Consider the following 17,500-nt stretch of genomic DNA (forward strand, 5'->3'; position numbering starts at 1 on the left):
GTAGGTGTGTGTGTGTGTGTGCGTGTGTGCGTGTGTGTGTGTGTGTGTGTGTGTGTGTGGTTTGTGTGTCTGTGTGTTCTTAGCTTAAAGAACAAGGACAGAACACAGCAATACTTCTTTACATGTTGAAAGACCAGCTTCCTCTTCTCTCTCTCTCTTTTTGCCGTCTCCTTCTCTCTACCTCTTCTTCTCTCCCTCTTCCTTTCCCTCCAGTCTTTTTAGTTCCCCACTGCTCTGCCTTCCTCCAATTACCACAATTCAAATTCAAATCTGCTTTATTGGCATGACAGGAGTATTTCCAAAGCGGCACATGCTCCAAGACAGGGTGAGACAATAAGGCAATCCACTATCACCACCCACCCACCCACTAACTGCCAACTCAGTTCCTTTAGTCACAGACTTCTTTTTTTTTAGGTGGGGGGTGTTGGTAGGTCTTCACCCCATGCCAACTCTTACCACAAAGGCCCAGTGAATGTGTACCGCCCTACATTGGTAGGGAGAGAAATACAGAAGTGTGACTCGTCTCATAAATTCTTCAGAGCATCTTCATCGCTCCTGGCATCTGCCGTTTGGAGTGAGACAGTATGGAACTTCCTCCCTCTGTTTTGGAAGCACTTTCTTTCCTCTCCTATCGTCCTTTCACACAGACACACAGACACACATACGCGGCACACCACGCACACTCACATACTGTATGTACAATGATGCATATGTGAATAACACTTCCTTCTCCCTCTGCGTCTCACACAACAATCACCTATCCACCTAAACACCTGTGTGCCTGCACATACACACATAATCAAACGCACAGACACACACACACACACACACACACACACACACACACACACACACACACACACACACACACACACACACACACACACACACACACACACATATACACACCCAAACACACACAGACACACAGACACAAACACTCAGACACACAGACACACATATAAACACACACACACAGTGTACAAGCACCTCTCCCTCTAGTGTTACTCCAGCGTTGTGCCCTAGATAACAAAAGAACTGTGAATGTGTGCACACCACAAACCATTAAGGTCATCAGATGAACAGGAACCGTCTCAACAAGGTTCAGTATTTTTAATTCACACTCATCAACACTTTCTGTCTTTTTATCTCCTGCGCACACACGGTAAAGCACCGAGAAACAAAAAAAAAACAGAAAGACTTGGGAAGTAGGAAGAAGATATTGCACGAGATTGCAGCTAGAAGGAGATAGCTAGGCAGAAAGAAGAGGAGACGTTCTAACGCACTTGTGAATGTTATGGGAATACACAGGACAACCTTGTCGTGCAAGTAAAAGCTCTTTTGACAGCAGAATTTGAGGAAAACGGCAGCATTTAAGAAGAGAGGGATGAGAGAGGGGGGGAGGGGGGATGAAATGAAAGCGCGACTACACTCCTGTAATATGCTGATTCCAGTGTGGAGCCACTTTGGCAGTACCGGCAATCTGTCATGCCAATAAAGCACCTTTGAGCAGAATTTTGAGATAGAGAGAGAGAGAGAGAGAGATAGATAGAGAGAGAGAGGACAAAGAGAAAGAGAAGAGAGAAAGACTATTCTGGAGAGAGGAGAAAGGAGCAGGTGACTCACTAATAGGAAGCACAGATACAGCACTCAGAAGAATCAACACACACATTCATAAGCTTTGCACTGAAGGCATGAAGCTGCAGTATTATTTCTCTTCATGAAGGGTGTGCCGCTCTGTCTCACACACACACGCTCTGTCTCACACACACACACACACACAAAACAAAAATCAATGCAATTTCAGCTCCAAACTTTCTCTCATTCTCCCGCCTCTGTGTGGCCTCCACCAGCCTCCCCAGGCCTGAAACGCAGAACAACAAGCTATCATAGCAGAGCTGTTTTCACACAGATATGCTGACTGGACTCTTCTCCACTTTTTTACGTTTTTGACAGCAACTGAATCAGCCCCCTCTCCCAAAGACTGCATAGCATCCACAGCTCACGATGGGTGTCTTACACACGCAAACAGACACACACACACGCGCACACACACACACACACACACACACACACACACACACACACACACACACACACACACACACACACACACACACACACACACACACACACACCCACACACACACACACACAAACATACACATTACTTCCTCTCCCACACTGTGGCTACACACCGGCTCACCAGCTGTGACACGCTGACTAACTTCTGGCACCTCTCTTCGTCTCTATCCCCCCTCCCTCTCTATCTCTCTCTCTCTGTCTGTCTCTATCCCCCCTCTCCCTCTCTATCTCTCTCTCTTCGTCTCTATCCCCCCTCCCTCTCTATCTCTCTCTCTGTCTCAAGTTCATATTTAAATTGAGCATGGATGAACGTGCTCAGACTAGATGGTCAGTATTGGCGACTACACCATCCATCACCCACATACTCTGATATAGAAATACTGATAAGCTTCAGTAAACACGCTAAAAAAAAAAAACATTTCCAAAACCCTCCCATTATCTTCTCTTTAAAAACGCTTTATATACATAATTCAACCACACCATTTTCCTCTTCTGTCTTCTCCTCCCCCCCCCCTCCCCCCCTCTGTTCCTCCTCCCTCTGTTTGATCTCTGCTCCCTTTCTCAACACTCTCACTACATCTGAGCTGAATTCCTAATTAAAAGAAATCAATTTCTCACCGATTCTAAAAATATCTGAAGTACTGTGTCATCACACATGACAAGCGTGCGCATGCACACATCACACACACACACACACACACACACACACACGCGCGCACACACACACAGACAGAGACACGCTCGTAGGCACATACACACACACACACACAAACAAACAAATCACTTTGGTTACTGTCTGTGACAAGACTGGGACGACAGTCTTGAAGCTCCATTCATTTTGCATCCAGTGACACAAGCTGATGGCGCCGTTGAGCCACAGATATGCTGCAATCCTTTTTCTTCCAATGCAGGTGAAGAGGAGCGCTTGACCACAGCCTCAAGAGAGACTCACCAGCTGTTCTGACATCTGCTCGTCATTGATGCTCCTTCTTCACACACACACGATACAGATACATACACACACAGAGGCACACATACAGAGACACACACACACACACACACACACACACACACACACACAGCACACACACAGACAAAGGAGTCCATCCTCTCTTAAAATGAATATATCCCATGGCCACCTAACTGTTCATGATGTAGCTTTCTCTGCAAATTAGGGCTGGAGCTGTTGCTCTGAAATGTCTTGCCTGGAGGTGAGCTCGGGAAATATGCACAAGCAGTGGAGAGACAGGGGGGAAGAGGCGCACTGTTGCATCTGTGGCTTTAAGGCTCCGGGAGGTTGTCTGGTTATCAGAGGCATAAATAAAACCCCTGCAGTAACTTTATTTGTGCCACTGAGAGTCACACACGTCAATCCATTACATAGTCTGACACGCACGGAACTGATAAACGCTTCGCCAGCCCCTCTTCGCCTTTAGAAGGGAGAAGGGATAGAGGCCCCGTCCATGGATTCTCATTTTGAATTATTCCTCTTATTATCTGAAGAGCGATGCGTTTGCATTTGGAGGGGGGGGGGGAGACCAACTGGTGGATGTTTGTTTTATTTGTGTGTTCAGCGTGGTCAATATGTCCGGGGTCAGTCCTCCTCAATCTGCTCGCCGTCGGAGGAGTAGGAGGAGGAAGGGATGGCTGAAGGAGGAGGGCGTGCTGGAGAGGAGAGGATGCTTGACTCCATAATCAGCATGAAACCGTTGTGCTGACTGACTTGTGTTTAAAACAGAGGATGGGAGTTTTTTTTATTGTCGTAGCGAATACGCACATTGTGTTTCGTTTTTTTTTTCCTCTTGGTCTATTTTAAGTCTTTGCTGCCTGCATCCTCGGGGCCCCCTCCATTTTCCTCTCAGTTCTCTTTTCCGAATCAGTGGCTATTTTCTGTCCCGGTCTGCTGTTCAAAGCCGCTTGTTCTTCCCTCGGTCCCTAAATACCTCGGTCCTTCATCCGCTCACTCGCCTCGCGTCAGTTTGCTGTCCATCGTCCAGGGCTTCACTTTGCCCCCCGTCCCCTCATCCTCTACTTCTCTGCCTCGCTCGCCCCCTCGTTTCTGTCCCTCTGCCAAACTGCCCCTTTGTCCTCCCTCTCTATATGGAGCTCTGCTTCTCCGTTTTTCTCTCAATCACTCTCTCCGCGATGCTAATTCAAATTGGCTGGATTGGTAGGGCCGCGCTCTTCCAATAATGCCAAAAGCACTTACAAGAGCATAATCAATCTTCTCTCTCCCTCTCTATCTCTCTCTCTCTCTCTCTCTCTCTCTCTCTTTCTCTCATGCATGCTCTCACTGTCTCCCTCGCTTTCTAATCCTATCTTTCTCCCCAAACGCAGTCCCTCTTGCTGTCTTTTGAAGTCTGCACCACTTCTCTCTCTCTCTCTCTCTCTCATCCCTCTCTCTATCCCTCCCTCTGTGTCTGTGGCTTTTCTCCAAGTCACTACTACAGTCTCCAGTACACCCTGCTGACTCATAGGACTACACGACTTCATCCCTCTTGGAGCCCCAAAATGTCCCTTTACACTCCTCCACTCACCTCTGTCTTTCTTTCTCTATCTCTCTCTCTCTCTCTCTCTCCATCTCTCTCTCCATCTCCCTCTCTGTCTCTCTGTCTCTGTCTGTCTCTCTCTCTCTCCATCTCTCTCTCTCCCTCTCTCTCTCTCCCTCTCCCTCTTTCCATCTCTCTCTCTGTTTTTTTTTCTCCATCTCTCTCTTGCTCTTGCTCTCTCTCTCACTCTCCCTCTCTCCATATCTTTCTCTCTCCATCTCTCTCTCTCTCTCTGTCTATCTCTCTCCCTCTCCCTCTGCCTCGCTCGCACGTGCTCTCTGTCTCCCTCCTATCTCTCTCTTTCTCTTGACAGGCGTCAGCTGCCCTGTCGGGCTGAGAATGAAAGGTGGGGAGATAGAGAGCGGCTAAGGCACAGAAACAGGGCAAGGCAAGAGGAGGCTGAATGAGAGCGATAGAAAGAGGGGGGGGGGGGGGGATGGAGAGAAGTACTTCTAATTCAACAAGACAAGCTGTGTTTCCGTGGAAACGAGGTTTCCATCGAAATGGTCCTGTTGGAGAATATATCCCCTCAAATTCACTTGACACCGAGGCACACATGCACATGTTTTAACACGCGCAAACGGGCGCACACACACGCACACACACACACACACACACACACACACACACACACACACACACACAAACACACACACACACACACACCCCTACAAACATACACCTGAGGCCGATCACAATTGTGTGCTGTAATGAGACCCAAAACATTCTCTCTCTGCAACCTCAGCTCTTTCAAAATGCCATTCCAAGCACCAATAACACATGATAGATCAATACGAATGCACTGGATCAGATAAGATAACCCAAATACTGTGCCTTTATCTGAGCTGATGGAAAAACAATGCAGATGCTGCCTCTTCACCTGTGAGCACATGCAAGCACGCGCGCACGTACGCACTCGCACACATCAGACCAGACACAGGGCTAATCATAATGTAGGCCAATGCAGGGACCTCTTCAAAACCATTCCAGATGACTACTGTCAAATTACTGTGGGGCTTTGTCCACCAGCTGCTGTCGAATTCACTACATCCTACACACAATGCCAAAGTAAAGCCTGTCGGCTGTGGGGCTCAAGCCAAACAACCTGAACTGAGTCCTTAACTGAAACAACACAAATAGACAGAGGGCTCTACTCCTTCGCCTGGAAGAGACGGCTTTTGTTTCATGCCCTAGTTGTCTTTTTTTTGTCTTCATCATGACCAAATAAACTTCAGCGTAAGTGAGGTATTGTCTCTGCATTCTTTTCTTTTACAGTTAAGTGCTCTATCAAGATGACCGGAGGCCTTGTGCTACATGAGGAAGAGTGCTGAGGAAGACTGCTGGGAGGAGGAGTGGTGAGGAAGAGTGGTGAGGAAGAGTGGTGACAGGTGTGTGGCACAGAGAGACAGACAGACTAAGGAGGGAGGGAGGGAGGGAGGGAGGAGATGCGGAGAGCAAATCTGGCAAAAGGAGGAGGTGTGTGCACCTCACATTTAAACTGGTGACGCTTGTTTGTTGTTTACTTGTGTCCCTGAGCATGCTCTCCCCGCTGGAGGTGTTTTTCCCCAATGCTCTGCTCCCGCCGAGCCCCTTTGACTTAAGAGCTCAGGCTGCACCACAGCACTCAGCTTTGAGGATGCAGACGGAAGCTGAATCAACACTATACTCATGTCAAATACAACAGATTCACTTCTGTGTGTATCTGCCCTTCTTCTAGGCGCAAGTGCTCAGTGTGAACAGGACATTTCATTATCATTATTTCAGTGTCCTCTCAGCACATTGCAAAGCATTAGAGAGGTGTGTGTGTGTGTGTGTGTGTGTGTGTGTGTGTGTGTGTGTGTGTGTGTGTGCGTGATAAAAATGTGGTAAAAGCGTGTGTGGATTTGTGTCTGTGAAGAAACGTATGTGTGTGTGTGTGTGTGTGTGTGTGTTTGTGACTGGTGGGAGAACTACGTGTGTTGTGTACATGTGTGTGTGCTGTAACCAACGCAAATAAATCAATAACAGATCTTAATAAATCAATAACAGAACTAAATCTTATTATTATCTTGTTTTATCGATTAATGCGAGTCACAAAATCAGACTGCTTTTCACTCCCATTAGACAGCGTGGGGAGAGAACAGATTTGATCCAATCACGTTTCATTCCCTGTGAAGCTTCGGTCTAAGTGCCGCCCTCCAAAGCCTTCACCACGTCCGCAGTAGTGGCAAAGAATAGAACATCTAAATGTGGTTGTCAGACACATCATGGTGATTAGCTAATCAAATAGTTCTATTTCTGCAAGAAGGGCGTAATCTATCAGAAACATGAGTGGCTCTCTGGGTTTGTTTGACAGCCTTTAACGTGACGGTAAATGGCAGCAACCTTAAGAAGGGTACGTCCCTTCACTGGGACACTTCTTCTGAAAAATAAACAATTTATAGAATTCATCTCACCTCGTAGTGCCATTGCTATAACTTCTGCCATAACTTGTAGTAGGGGTTATGCAAGACATATGGTTTCACAGCGACCTAGCTACAGTAAACAATGCATTTCTGTAGTCTTTTCGATGTTAGAAGGCTTGAAAATTGTGCGTTTAAAAACGCAGAAAGTTTCTGTCTTCAGTTCATGTCTTTAGTTTCACATCCATGGTTGCTAAGCAGGACAGTTTGACAGTAGTTGATTGTATCAAATTAGAATAAAGTGGTGTCAAGCACGGTCATGTTGCAAAGTTGCAGCCAAGACTATGGCAGACATTATCTATTCATGTTGAATGTAGTTGCCCACCCCAGGATGACATTTTGTCAACCTAGATGTACATTATATAGGCTACAATATATTTGTGCTTGTAACATTTTGTTATTGGATTGTTATTGAAACATGCGCTGGTAAGTTTCAAATATGTCAGGTAAAATAAAAAGTATTTCTGGACACCAGGCCAGCATGAAAAAAATCCTAGCGGAAAACATTGGAGTGTGTGGGTGCGCGCGGTGTGTATGAGAGAGAGTCTGTCTTTGCACTAATTGAGTAGAGCAGGGGAGGGGCGCAGTTTACATTCATCACAGAGGCTCGCTTTGTCTCCTCGGAGTGAACGAGGGAGGAGAGGCGAGCTGAGGGAAAGGGAGAGAGAGGAGGGGAGGGAGGGATGGGAGGATGGAGAGCTCTTTCAGTGTGGGTGAGCTTCTGCTATTTTTCACAAGCCAGAGGGTTGCTCTGGAATGAAACTATGGCAACTGCCAGCAATGGACTTATAAGGTTTGGGCAGACAGTTGTGTGTGTCTGTGTGTCTGTGTGTCTGTGTGTCTGAGTGTCTGAGTGTCTGAGTGTCTGAGTGTCTGTGTGTCTGTGTGTCTGTGTGTCTGTGTGTCTCTGTGTCTGAGTGTCTGTGTGTCTGTGTGTCTCTGTGTCTGAGTGTCTGTGTGTCTGTGTGTCTGTGTGTCTGAGTGTCTGTGTGTCTGTGTGTCTGTGTGTCTGAGTGTCTGAGTGTCTGTGTGTCTGTGTGTCTGTGTGTCTGTGTGTCTGTGTGTCTGTGTGTCTGTGTGTCTGTGTGTCTGTGTGTCTGTGTGTCTGTGTGTCTATGTGTCTGAGTGTCTGTGTCTGTGTGTCTGAGTGTCTGTGTGTCTGTATGTCAGTGTGTCTGTGTGTCTGAGTGTCTGAGTGTCTGTGTGTCTGTGTGTCTGAGTGTCTGTGTGTCTGTGTGTCTGTGTGTCTGTGTGTCTGTGTGTCTGTGTGTCTGTGTGTCTGTGTGTCTGTGTGTCTGTGTGTCTGTGTGTCTGTGTGTCTGTGTGTCTGTGTGTCTGAGTGTCTGTGTGTTTCTGTGTCTGAGTGTCTGAGTGTCTGTGTCAAAGTGTACCTGGCTCACAGTTTCAGGTCATGCTAGCGCAGGTCAGGTCAGATGTGACTGAAACAGCACACTACAGGATGTATGCTGATGTGCAAACAAGGATGGGAGTGCTCTTGCTGATATAAATACTTACGCTTAGTGTGTGAGTTTGTGTGTGTGTGTGTGTATGTGTGTGTGTGTGTGTCTGTGTGTGTGTGTGTGTGTGTGTGTGTGTGTGTGTGTGTGTGTGTGTGTGTGTGTGTGTGTGTGCAATGGCGGCGCCAGAGATTTTTTTCTGCAGGTGCTATGGGGGTGCTCAGCGTTTTACCGAGGGTGCTATGAAATTAGGGTGATGGCATACGTGTCACATGGTTCTCTACTACAACCCCTCCCCACCATATCGTCATATCTGTTTACATGTTTGCTCTCTCATGACAAAATGCATGCAGCATGTTATAGATTCCGCAATCCCAAATACTTCACTTACTTCAGTGGGGGTTAATGTTGGCGCCAGATGACCACCAGGTCACCACTACCATGTCTGACAAATTAAACATAAATAGTTCGATACATTTAAACTAAAGGGGGCAAATTAGAATAGCAGATAGAATGAACCAAAACAGTCAAAGAGTCAGAAATGCTTTCACAATCAATAAAAACATAGAAGCTTGTGTATACCTGGCTAGCACAGACAGACTGCTCATCCTAGGCTAGAATCTCTGATTTTTTAAGGCGGATCCCGAAAAATCCCCAAAAGAGACTACATTTATTAATGTTACACAACAAGACCGTTCCACCTTAAATCTTAAACGGTGTAAAGATGCAGGCCACTTTTAAAAGTGAATGAAACAAAACAGTAGGCACTCAAAACCACAATAATCAGAGCTAGATCATTGTATCATTGTACAATACAACTCTTAAAGAACAGGCAAAAATGCAAACAAAACTATGCTGGAAAAGCAAAATCCGGGCAAGCCAGCAGACCAGGTGTAGCATGGCTAGCACCCTCAGTAGAGGTGTAGGGTTGATCTCTTTGACCACGACGTTCCTCTTCTTCTAAATCAGATTCAGATACCCCTTGCATTTCTTCTTCTTCTTCAACGTCACATGATTCTTCTACTCGTGGAATTTTGGGTATCATAAACCGATGCATTATTGTGAATTTGTTGATACTACCGTTTGACTTTGACAGTGCACTAGCTCTTTCTCCTTCAATCGTCAGGAAACGTCAACGTTCACGCATGCGACGTGGCTGTGTCGTGCTACGTGAACAATCTGTTCATTTCAATCTGTTATTATTTTCTTTTGTGATTGAAATATTATTATCACACAATAAATAAAATAAAATTAAATTAAATTAAATTAAATTAAATTAAATAACAATAATAAATAAACCATTATTTTCTTGGGGGTGCTATGGGGGTGCTATGGCTAATCCAGGAGGAGCTATAGCACCCCCTAGCCCCCCCCCTGGCGCCGCCCCTGTGTGTGTGTGTGTGTGTGTGTGTGTGTGTGTGTGTGTGTGAGAATGTGTGTGTGAGTGTGAGGGTGAATAGGAGTGTTTGGTTACACAGTACATTATAGGCTGTGTGTGTGTGTGAGAATGAATGCGTGTCCATGCATGTGAGTCTGAGTGTGTGTGTGTATGTGTGTGTGAGTCTGAGTGTGTGTGTGTGCACATACACCGTAGACGTGTGTAAGTTCACGCGTCTGTGCTCGCATGTGTGTCCAGCAGCATGTGGCATTTTTGTGCGGCGCCAGCTTGGCACGGTGCTCACGGGTAATTGACTGAGCACATCTTGAGGTCCTCACTCAGGCCTTCCATCTTTCACACCCTCCCTCCCTCCCTCCCCGTCCTCTCCCCTCCCACTCCCCATGAGCCCCCGTGATCTTTGTCCTGTGCAGGAAGCAGAAGAGAAGATGAGGGGATGAGAAGGGGGTGGTCAGGACAGCGGAAGGGCAAATGAGAGAAAATGAAGACAGTGAGATTGACGGAGAGAGGGAGAGAGAGAGAAGATAGGGGAGGGAGAGAGAGAGAGAGCGAGAGAGAGAGAGAGAGAGAAAGAAAGGAGGAGAACTCAGTAACATTCAGGAGGTAGACATGGACCAGACAGGATATGGGACTCGGAGAGAGACGGAACTCTGGGAAGAGCAGAGGGAGTGTGTTGAAGGGAGAGGTAGGAAGTGAGAGTGGTCAGGGACATTGGGAAGGGCAGACGCCGATGCCCTGGTGGCAAGGGCGTGGGCACGGTGATAAAGGTGCTGGAACCACCGAAGCTTCCCCCCTGCCTATGAATAGATAAGACTCCATTGGCTCCATTCAGGGCAGCAGAGCAGAGGTGCCCGCCAGATAAGGCCAGCCAGGTCTCTGTAGGACACACCAACACACAGAGGGACAGAAAGAGGGAGACAGGGAGAGACAGGGAGAGAAAGACATAGGAGAGACAGAGAGAGAGAAAGACATGGGAGAAATGAAAGGGGGAGACAAAGAATGAAGTAGAGAGGTAAAGAGGAAGAGGAAGGCAGAGGAGGAAACAGGGAGGCAGATGGAAAAGAGGACAGAGGGGGAGGAAGGGGCAGATATGCACCTGTACAGCTGGCGGAAATCTGTCTGCCCCTGAGAGCTGCCAAGACCACCACCGCCACCAGCACTCATATGGAGACGGGGGGAGAGACAGAGCACAGAGACAGGTAGATGGAGAGAGAGAAAGAGAGAGAGAGAGAAACAGAGCACAGAGACAAGTAGATGGAGAGAGAGAGAGAAACAGAGCACAGAGACAGATAGATGGCGAGAGAGAGAGAGAGAGAGAGCGCAGAGACATAGATGGAGATCAGAGGGGAAAAAGACAAGATGAGGAGAGAGGAGGAATGGAATGGAAATGAAGGTTAGAACAAGAATCAGGACAGACAGACAGACAAGAGGAAGGAGGGGTGGATAATAGAGAATGAAGTAAAGGTATACGTAGATAAACAGACCAGAGAGGCAAGAGGCTTAACCAAACAGGGAGGAGGAAAGGGGACAGTCCCAGAATGGAGACGGAGAGAGAGCAAAAAGGAGGGATGGAGAGAGACGGAGAGGGAGGGAAAGACTGTAAAAAGTTTAGCAGAGTTAATAAACGTCCACAGTCTAAATGGGCAGAGAGAGAGTGAGTGGAAGGCGAGGGGAAATAGGACATGTATATTTAGGTCTCTCTCTCTCTCTCTTTCTCTCTTTCTCTCTCTCTCTCTCTCTCTCTCTCTCTCTCTCCCTCTCTCTCTCCCTCCCTCCAAAGGGGAACACACATGCCGAACTGTCATTTTTTCCTAAACCAGGACAAAGAATGGAGGGAGGAAGACAAAGGAAGAGGCCAAAGGAGGAGGCCAAAGGAGTGAGAAACTGAGAAAACGGAGAAAATGAGGAGCAGAAGCATCACAGGCGGATGGTGTGTGTGTGTGTGTGTGTGTGTGTGTCCATGCAAGTGCGTGTGTGAGTGTGTGTGTGTGCATGCGTGTGCGTGTGCATGTGTGTGTGCGTGTGCGTGTGTGTGTGAATGTGTGTGTATGTCTATATGAATGTGTGTGTGTGTGTGTGTCATGTGTATGTGTGTGTGTGTGTGTGTGTGTGTGTGTGTGTGTGTGTGTGTGTGTGTGTGTGTGTGTGTGAATGCGTGTGCGCTCATGTGTATGTGTGTATGAATGTGTGTGTATGTATGTATGTGTGTGTGTGTGTGTGTGTGTGTGTGTGTGTGTGTGTGTGTGTGTGTGTGTGTGTGTGTGTGTGTGTGTGTGTGTAAGTAATTGGTTTTGTGGGTGTCGGTGTAAGGTAGTACAGTCTTCTATAAGGAACAGCAGAAAGCGAGGCAGAGAGTTGGCAGTGGCTGCTCTATTCCACACTTTAATGTCCTTATCGGTTCCAAATGGTGGTAATTGTGCCAGTGTTTCACAGAGATGTGCTTCCGTGGTGCAGAACAGCACATTACAATAATGGAGCACAGGACCCCTCTGATTAGCCAAACAAAAGGTGCTATTGTCCTGGCCTTCATGCTGCATATTAATGGGTCCTGAAAAAGCAACCCAACAGGCCGGAGAGAGACGAGAGGAAAAAAAACGAGAACAAGCCTTGGGGGAACGGGACATTTGTTCACTTGTGCGCTCCTTCCAGGGAGAAATTGACCCCCCCTCCTCAATCCCAGCCCAAGGGAAATGAGTGGCTGGATGTCCACTGTCCAGATCAAAAGCACAGAACATACACAAAGCACACATACATACACACACACACAAACACACTGTGGCCGGGGGCATAATCGGTCCCTGTGAATTCGTCACTGCACTGTGATTAAATGCTGCGATCGCCTCTGCACTCCCTGTCTCTCCCGCCCGCATGACAATTATCCCCCCAACTCCCGTTCAAGCACCACCGCACGCTCCACTTCCTCCCTCCACACCCCAAGCCCCCCCCCAAACCCCCACCCCCTTGTTCTGTTCTTATTTATTACCCCCCACCACCACCCCCCGCTCTGAAATGGCCCACCACCAGCTAATTAGTGCCACTGTGGTCACTTTACCAGCAGGATGCCAGCTGCAACCCACAGACTGCAGCACTGCTGCAACCACTGCTGATGTTGATGCCACCCAACTTCTGATACGGAGGCTGATTCTGGATCAGCTCTGGCCCTTGTCGGGCCCGGAGACGTTCCAAAGTCAGGAAGTGTGCTTGGGGGAAGGGTGAGCCGGAACAAGTGGCTTTTTGATGTCGAGGTGAAAAGGTGAGGCTGCTGAAAGCCCCGCACTGCCCCCTAAGCGCCCCTGCGCCCCCCCCCCCCCCCCCATCCCGCCTCCGGGGGCGAGGCGTGCTGGATCAGATCTCTTTAGACGGGCAGGTGTGTGTGTGTGTGTGTGTGTGTGTGTGTCTGCCCTTATGTACTTCCAGAGAGAGGCATTCAGGTTGGGCACGGAGCGGAGGCGGCAGCGGAGCAGGAGCCAGAGAGGACGTCACTCTCCGTACACCAAATCGCTTCTGCTTCAAAGCACCTTTAGGCGGGCGGGCGGGCGGCCCGGGGGAGAGGGAATCATCGGAGTGCCTTTCATGGCGCGCACTAATCGCCATTGTTATCGTTCGCCGTTCGGCGGCACCGCCGTTCCAGCAGCCGCGGCGCGCCGGCATGAATGGTGTCAAAACAGATTTTCACATCTTCACGCGAGCGCAGAGTGCCGCTCCTCTTACTCACTTCCTTAGACTGCGAGGATGCAGATATAAAGCCACCCGCAGTCTGTGCCCCAATCTCTCTTGCTCTCTGTCTCTCTATCTCGCTACACACACACACACACACACATTCGCTTACACTCTCTTTCCTCGCTCTATCATTTCTTAAGAATATCTTCGCCCAACAACCTCCTCTCCACATTCACCCCTCCCCTCCCCTCTCCTCCTCTCCTCCTCTCCTCCTCTCCTCCTTCCTCCTCCCTCCTTCCATCCAGCGGTAATGCACCTGCTCTCTTGCTCTTCCTCCACTTCTCTCCCCTTCGTCTCTTTTCATTGACACAGATGGGAAGGCTTCTAGTCCCCATCCATCTCCCTCCTCTCCTCCCCTTGCCCCCTTAATCCACCCCCCAACCCCCCACCCCCAAATATGCCCCCTCCTCCAAGTGTGAGGAGACGAAGCCACCTGCTTCTCTCGCCCTCCTCGCCCTCCCTTCTTAGTCTGCGCCTCTTTTTTTTTACTTCTCCCTCGGGAAAGTAAGCAATGGATGTTGCCTTGCCAACTGAAGCTTCTGGTTTTATGTGTGCGTGTAGGGCTGTGTGTTTGGTTGTTTGTCTAAAAGTGTGTGTGTTTGGCTGACAGAGTGAAGGTGAGTGGACACACATCATACCTTTGTCCTCTCTGCCTCAGATACAAATGCCTAGACTACTCCATAATATCTTTTTCCCTCACACCACCTCTTTCTTTTGCTCTCTCCCTTTCTCCCTCTCTCTCTCTCTCTCCCCCTATATCTCTCTCTCTCCCCCCTATATGTCTATCTCTCTCTCTCTCTCTCTCTCTCTCTCTCTCTCTCTCTCTGTTCAGCCCTCCACTCCCTGTCCACGACCCTCTCACCACACCTCATCCCAGAAGAAACCCCACCGCCACCCCCCAAAACAGCACCCAGTTCCACCCAGCTACACCCCGGCAGACCTCCCACCACCAAAACTCATTTTCCACCAATTTACTCCGACCATTCGCTAAGCAAAAACAAGAGCCGCTTAGAGTCAGGTCCAAGAGCACAACGTGTGAATGCGATTTCGGCAACATTATTTCCCATCCTCTCCTGGTGTGCTTCTTTGCAATGAGGTGTAATAGGGGGATTTCTGCAGAGGAACATGGGCTTGGCTCCTGGCCTAGGGAATCCATTATCCCGCTCTCTGCAAACAAAAGCCCCCCTCGTGTTTCTTGCCACACTGAGGGCACGTGTGTTTAATGAATTATACATACCCACTGCGTGCTAGCACTTTTCTTTAGGGGTGGGGGCTTTATGAGGAAGAGAACACACACATAAATCTTCACGGTGGCGGCAGACCCCTGGCTGTATGCACGGCTGAGATTTACCGATGTGGCGGGTTAGCGGCCTTCGCAGGTTAATGGGAGGAAGGGCGAGAGGGCCACTGAATGGCTTTGGAGCTGCCGGCGCAGCAGCGTGTGCCCGGAGTGAGCCGCTGTGTTGACTGCATGTTCTCTCCCACAGGTGAAAGGTGTGTGTGTATGGATTAGTGTGCCTAGGGGAGGGGAGGCAGTGAAGGGGGAAGGATTCAAACACACACTTCCTCTCAACTTCCTCTCAAACACACGCAAACATGCAGTGCCACTGCCCTCAAACCCTCAACATTCCCCATTACCACACAAAACCACGAGGCCAACCTTCCCGGCAGCTCAGAACTCATTTCAGTAATTTTTTCCCACTAGCCTTGTGCAACATTTGCACAGCTGGATTTTTGAAAGGGGGGGTAAACAGAATAAAAGTTGATTATCCCGCAAAAAAAAAGAAGTTCCAGGCAGAACAGCCAGGTTCAAATGGGCAAGTCCAGCCCACTAAGATAAAGCAGCAGCAGATTGCTCTATCCCATTATCCATGGCTACAGTGGATGAGATGAGAGAGAGAAACGGAGAGAGAGAGAGATGGCAATGGGCCATGAGTCTATGGCACACACTCTCTCCTTCTCTCTCCCTCTGGCAACCGATAGACATTTTACTGCGCGTGGCAGCTGCACACTGTGCCGAGACTCCCAGGATGCTGACGTCAAGGATTTTACTTTTTACCTTTAATTTTTATTATTATCCATTACCTGTGATCTATTACCTGGCACTATTATTATACGTGGAACATATCGTATATTACCTTCACTGGGTTCACCTTTCTTATTGTCTGCTATCTTACATTTTGTTCCCTCTATGTTCTTCCATCTTTAGAGGTCAAACACTGGGCTTTCAGATAACGGCCCCACTTAGAGTGAGGCCAGCAGCTGTCACTGACTGGACCACATCCCAAAGGCAAAATGCTTAAGCACTGCATCTTTTTCTTCAGCCAGCATTGGAGTGCAACACAAATACAAGTGCATTGGAGTGCAACACAAATACAATCTGGATGGAGAGTTGGGTCACTCCTACTATTATTTCCCCATTCCGCAAACCTCCGTCAAATATCTCTCTATCGCTGTCTCTCCCTCTGTTGTTCCACGTATATCTCTCACCTTTTTCTTTCTGAATCTCTCTGTCTCACATACGCACACACACACACACACACACACACAAACACGCACATAATCTATACACTGATGAATATTTCAGAAACTTGCAGGGCATTTTTACCTTAGCAGCCATGACCATGGAGGAGCCCCCTCGGATGCCCAGGATGGGGATGTGCGTCTGGGCCGAGATGAAGTCCAGGATCTGGGCGATGGCCTCCTGGTCGGTGTCGTCGCCGAACACCACCCCCTGCAGCCAGTGCTCGGTCATGAGGTCGCAGATGCTCTTGATGATGCTCTTGGGGTCGGTCTCATTCATCGTGAGCACCTCCACGTTGGGCGCCAGCTTCATGTGCTGGAAGAAGTCGTCCTTCTCGCGGGCACCCGCCAGGGCCACGTCGCTCGAGTTGCCCACCAGCACCACGGCGATGCTCAGGCCCTGCATGATCCGAGGCAGCACCGGGTACGACTGCGGGTGCCCGTGCGCAAGCGGGGGGATGTAGTGGGCCACGGCGCCTCCGCCCCCGCCGCCCTTGTCCCGCCGCGAGAGACAGGTGGGCGGCAGCAGCAGCAGCAGCAGCAGGCACAGCAGCAGCCCCAGCAGCCGAGGAGCTGGACGGCGGGAAGGGGAGTGAGAGGCGGGCGTTGGCCGGGGGGCGGCGCCGGCGGGGGAGGCGGTCACGGGCGTGACGGACGGGCGCAATACCCGCCTTTCCTGAGAAGCTCGAGGGCCACAGCCGCCACGGACAAGCATGGTGGTGGAGGAGGAGTGTGAGTAGAATCCCTGCAGGAAGAGGAAGGGAGAGAAAGATAGAAGAAAAAAGAAAAAGGAGAGTGGAAAGTGAGGAATAGAGAAATAAAGAGAAACGAAAAAGAGAAGAGAGCGACAAGACAAGAAGGAGAGGGGGAAGAGCAAGAGGAGAAGAGAGAGACAAGAAGGAGAGGGGAAAGTGCAAGAGGAGAAGAGAGAGACAAGAAGGAGAGGGGAAAGTGCAAGAAGAGAAGAGAGAGACAAGAAGGAGAGGGGAAAGTACAAGAAGAGAAGAGAGAGACAAGAAGGAGAGGGGAAAAGAGAAGAGAGAGACAAGAAGGGGGGAGAGGGGAAAGAGCAACAAGAGTATGGTTAATGAAGCTTGCATACATTGATTGACTGGGATGGGCACAAAAGAGAAGGCGCAACATACATCAGCCTGTGTCAGGGAGCTCGTATGTAAATCAGGACAGAAGTGTGTGTGTGTGGGGAGGGGGGGGGGGGGGGGGGGGGGGGGGAGTGAGAGACCGCCGGAGGTACGCCTGCCGAAGAGGGGTTTTTTCTGGGGAAGAGGAATGGGCAGAGCGGATGTGTATGACACACATAAATAGAGCATA

General features: G+C 49.1%; 1 protein-coding gene across 3 annotated transcripts in view; it reads right to left on the reverse strand.

Annotated features, from left to right (window-relative positions):
* LOC105898579 (glutamate receptor ionotropic, NMDA 2B) overlaps positions 1-17,500 on the reverse strand; it is an 84,774-nt gene that overhangs the window by 40,990 nt on the left and 26,284 nt on the right. For all 3 annotated transcript variants that reach the window (XM_031572197.2, XM_031572192.2, XM_012825611.3), the window contains exon 4: positions 16,257-16,916. In XM_031572197.2, the coding sequence (XP_031428057.1) occupies positions 16,257-16,916 (660 nt within the window). The remainder of the gene's footprint in view (positions 1-16,256; positions 16,917-17,500) is intronic.

The sequence above is a fragment of the Clupea harengus genome, chromosome 1, assembly GCF_900700415.2.
Source record: "Clupea harengus chromosome 1, Ch_v2.0.2, whole genome shotgun sequence".
Classification (NCBI taxonomy): Eukaryota; Metazoa; Chordata; class Actinopteri; order Clupeiformes; family Clupeidae; genus Clupea; species Clupea harengus.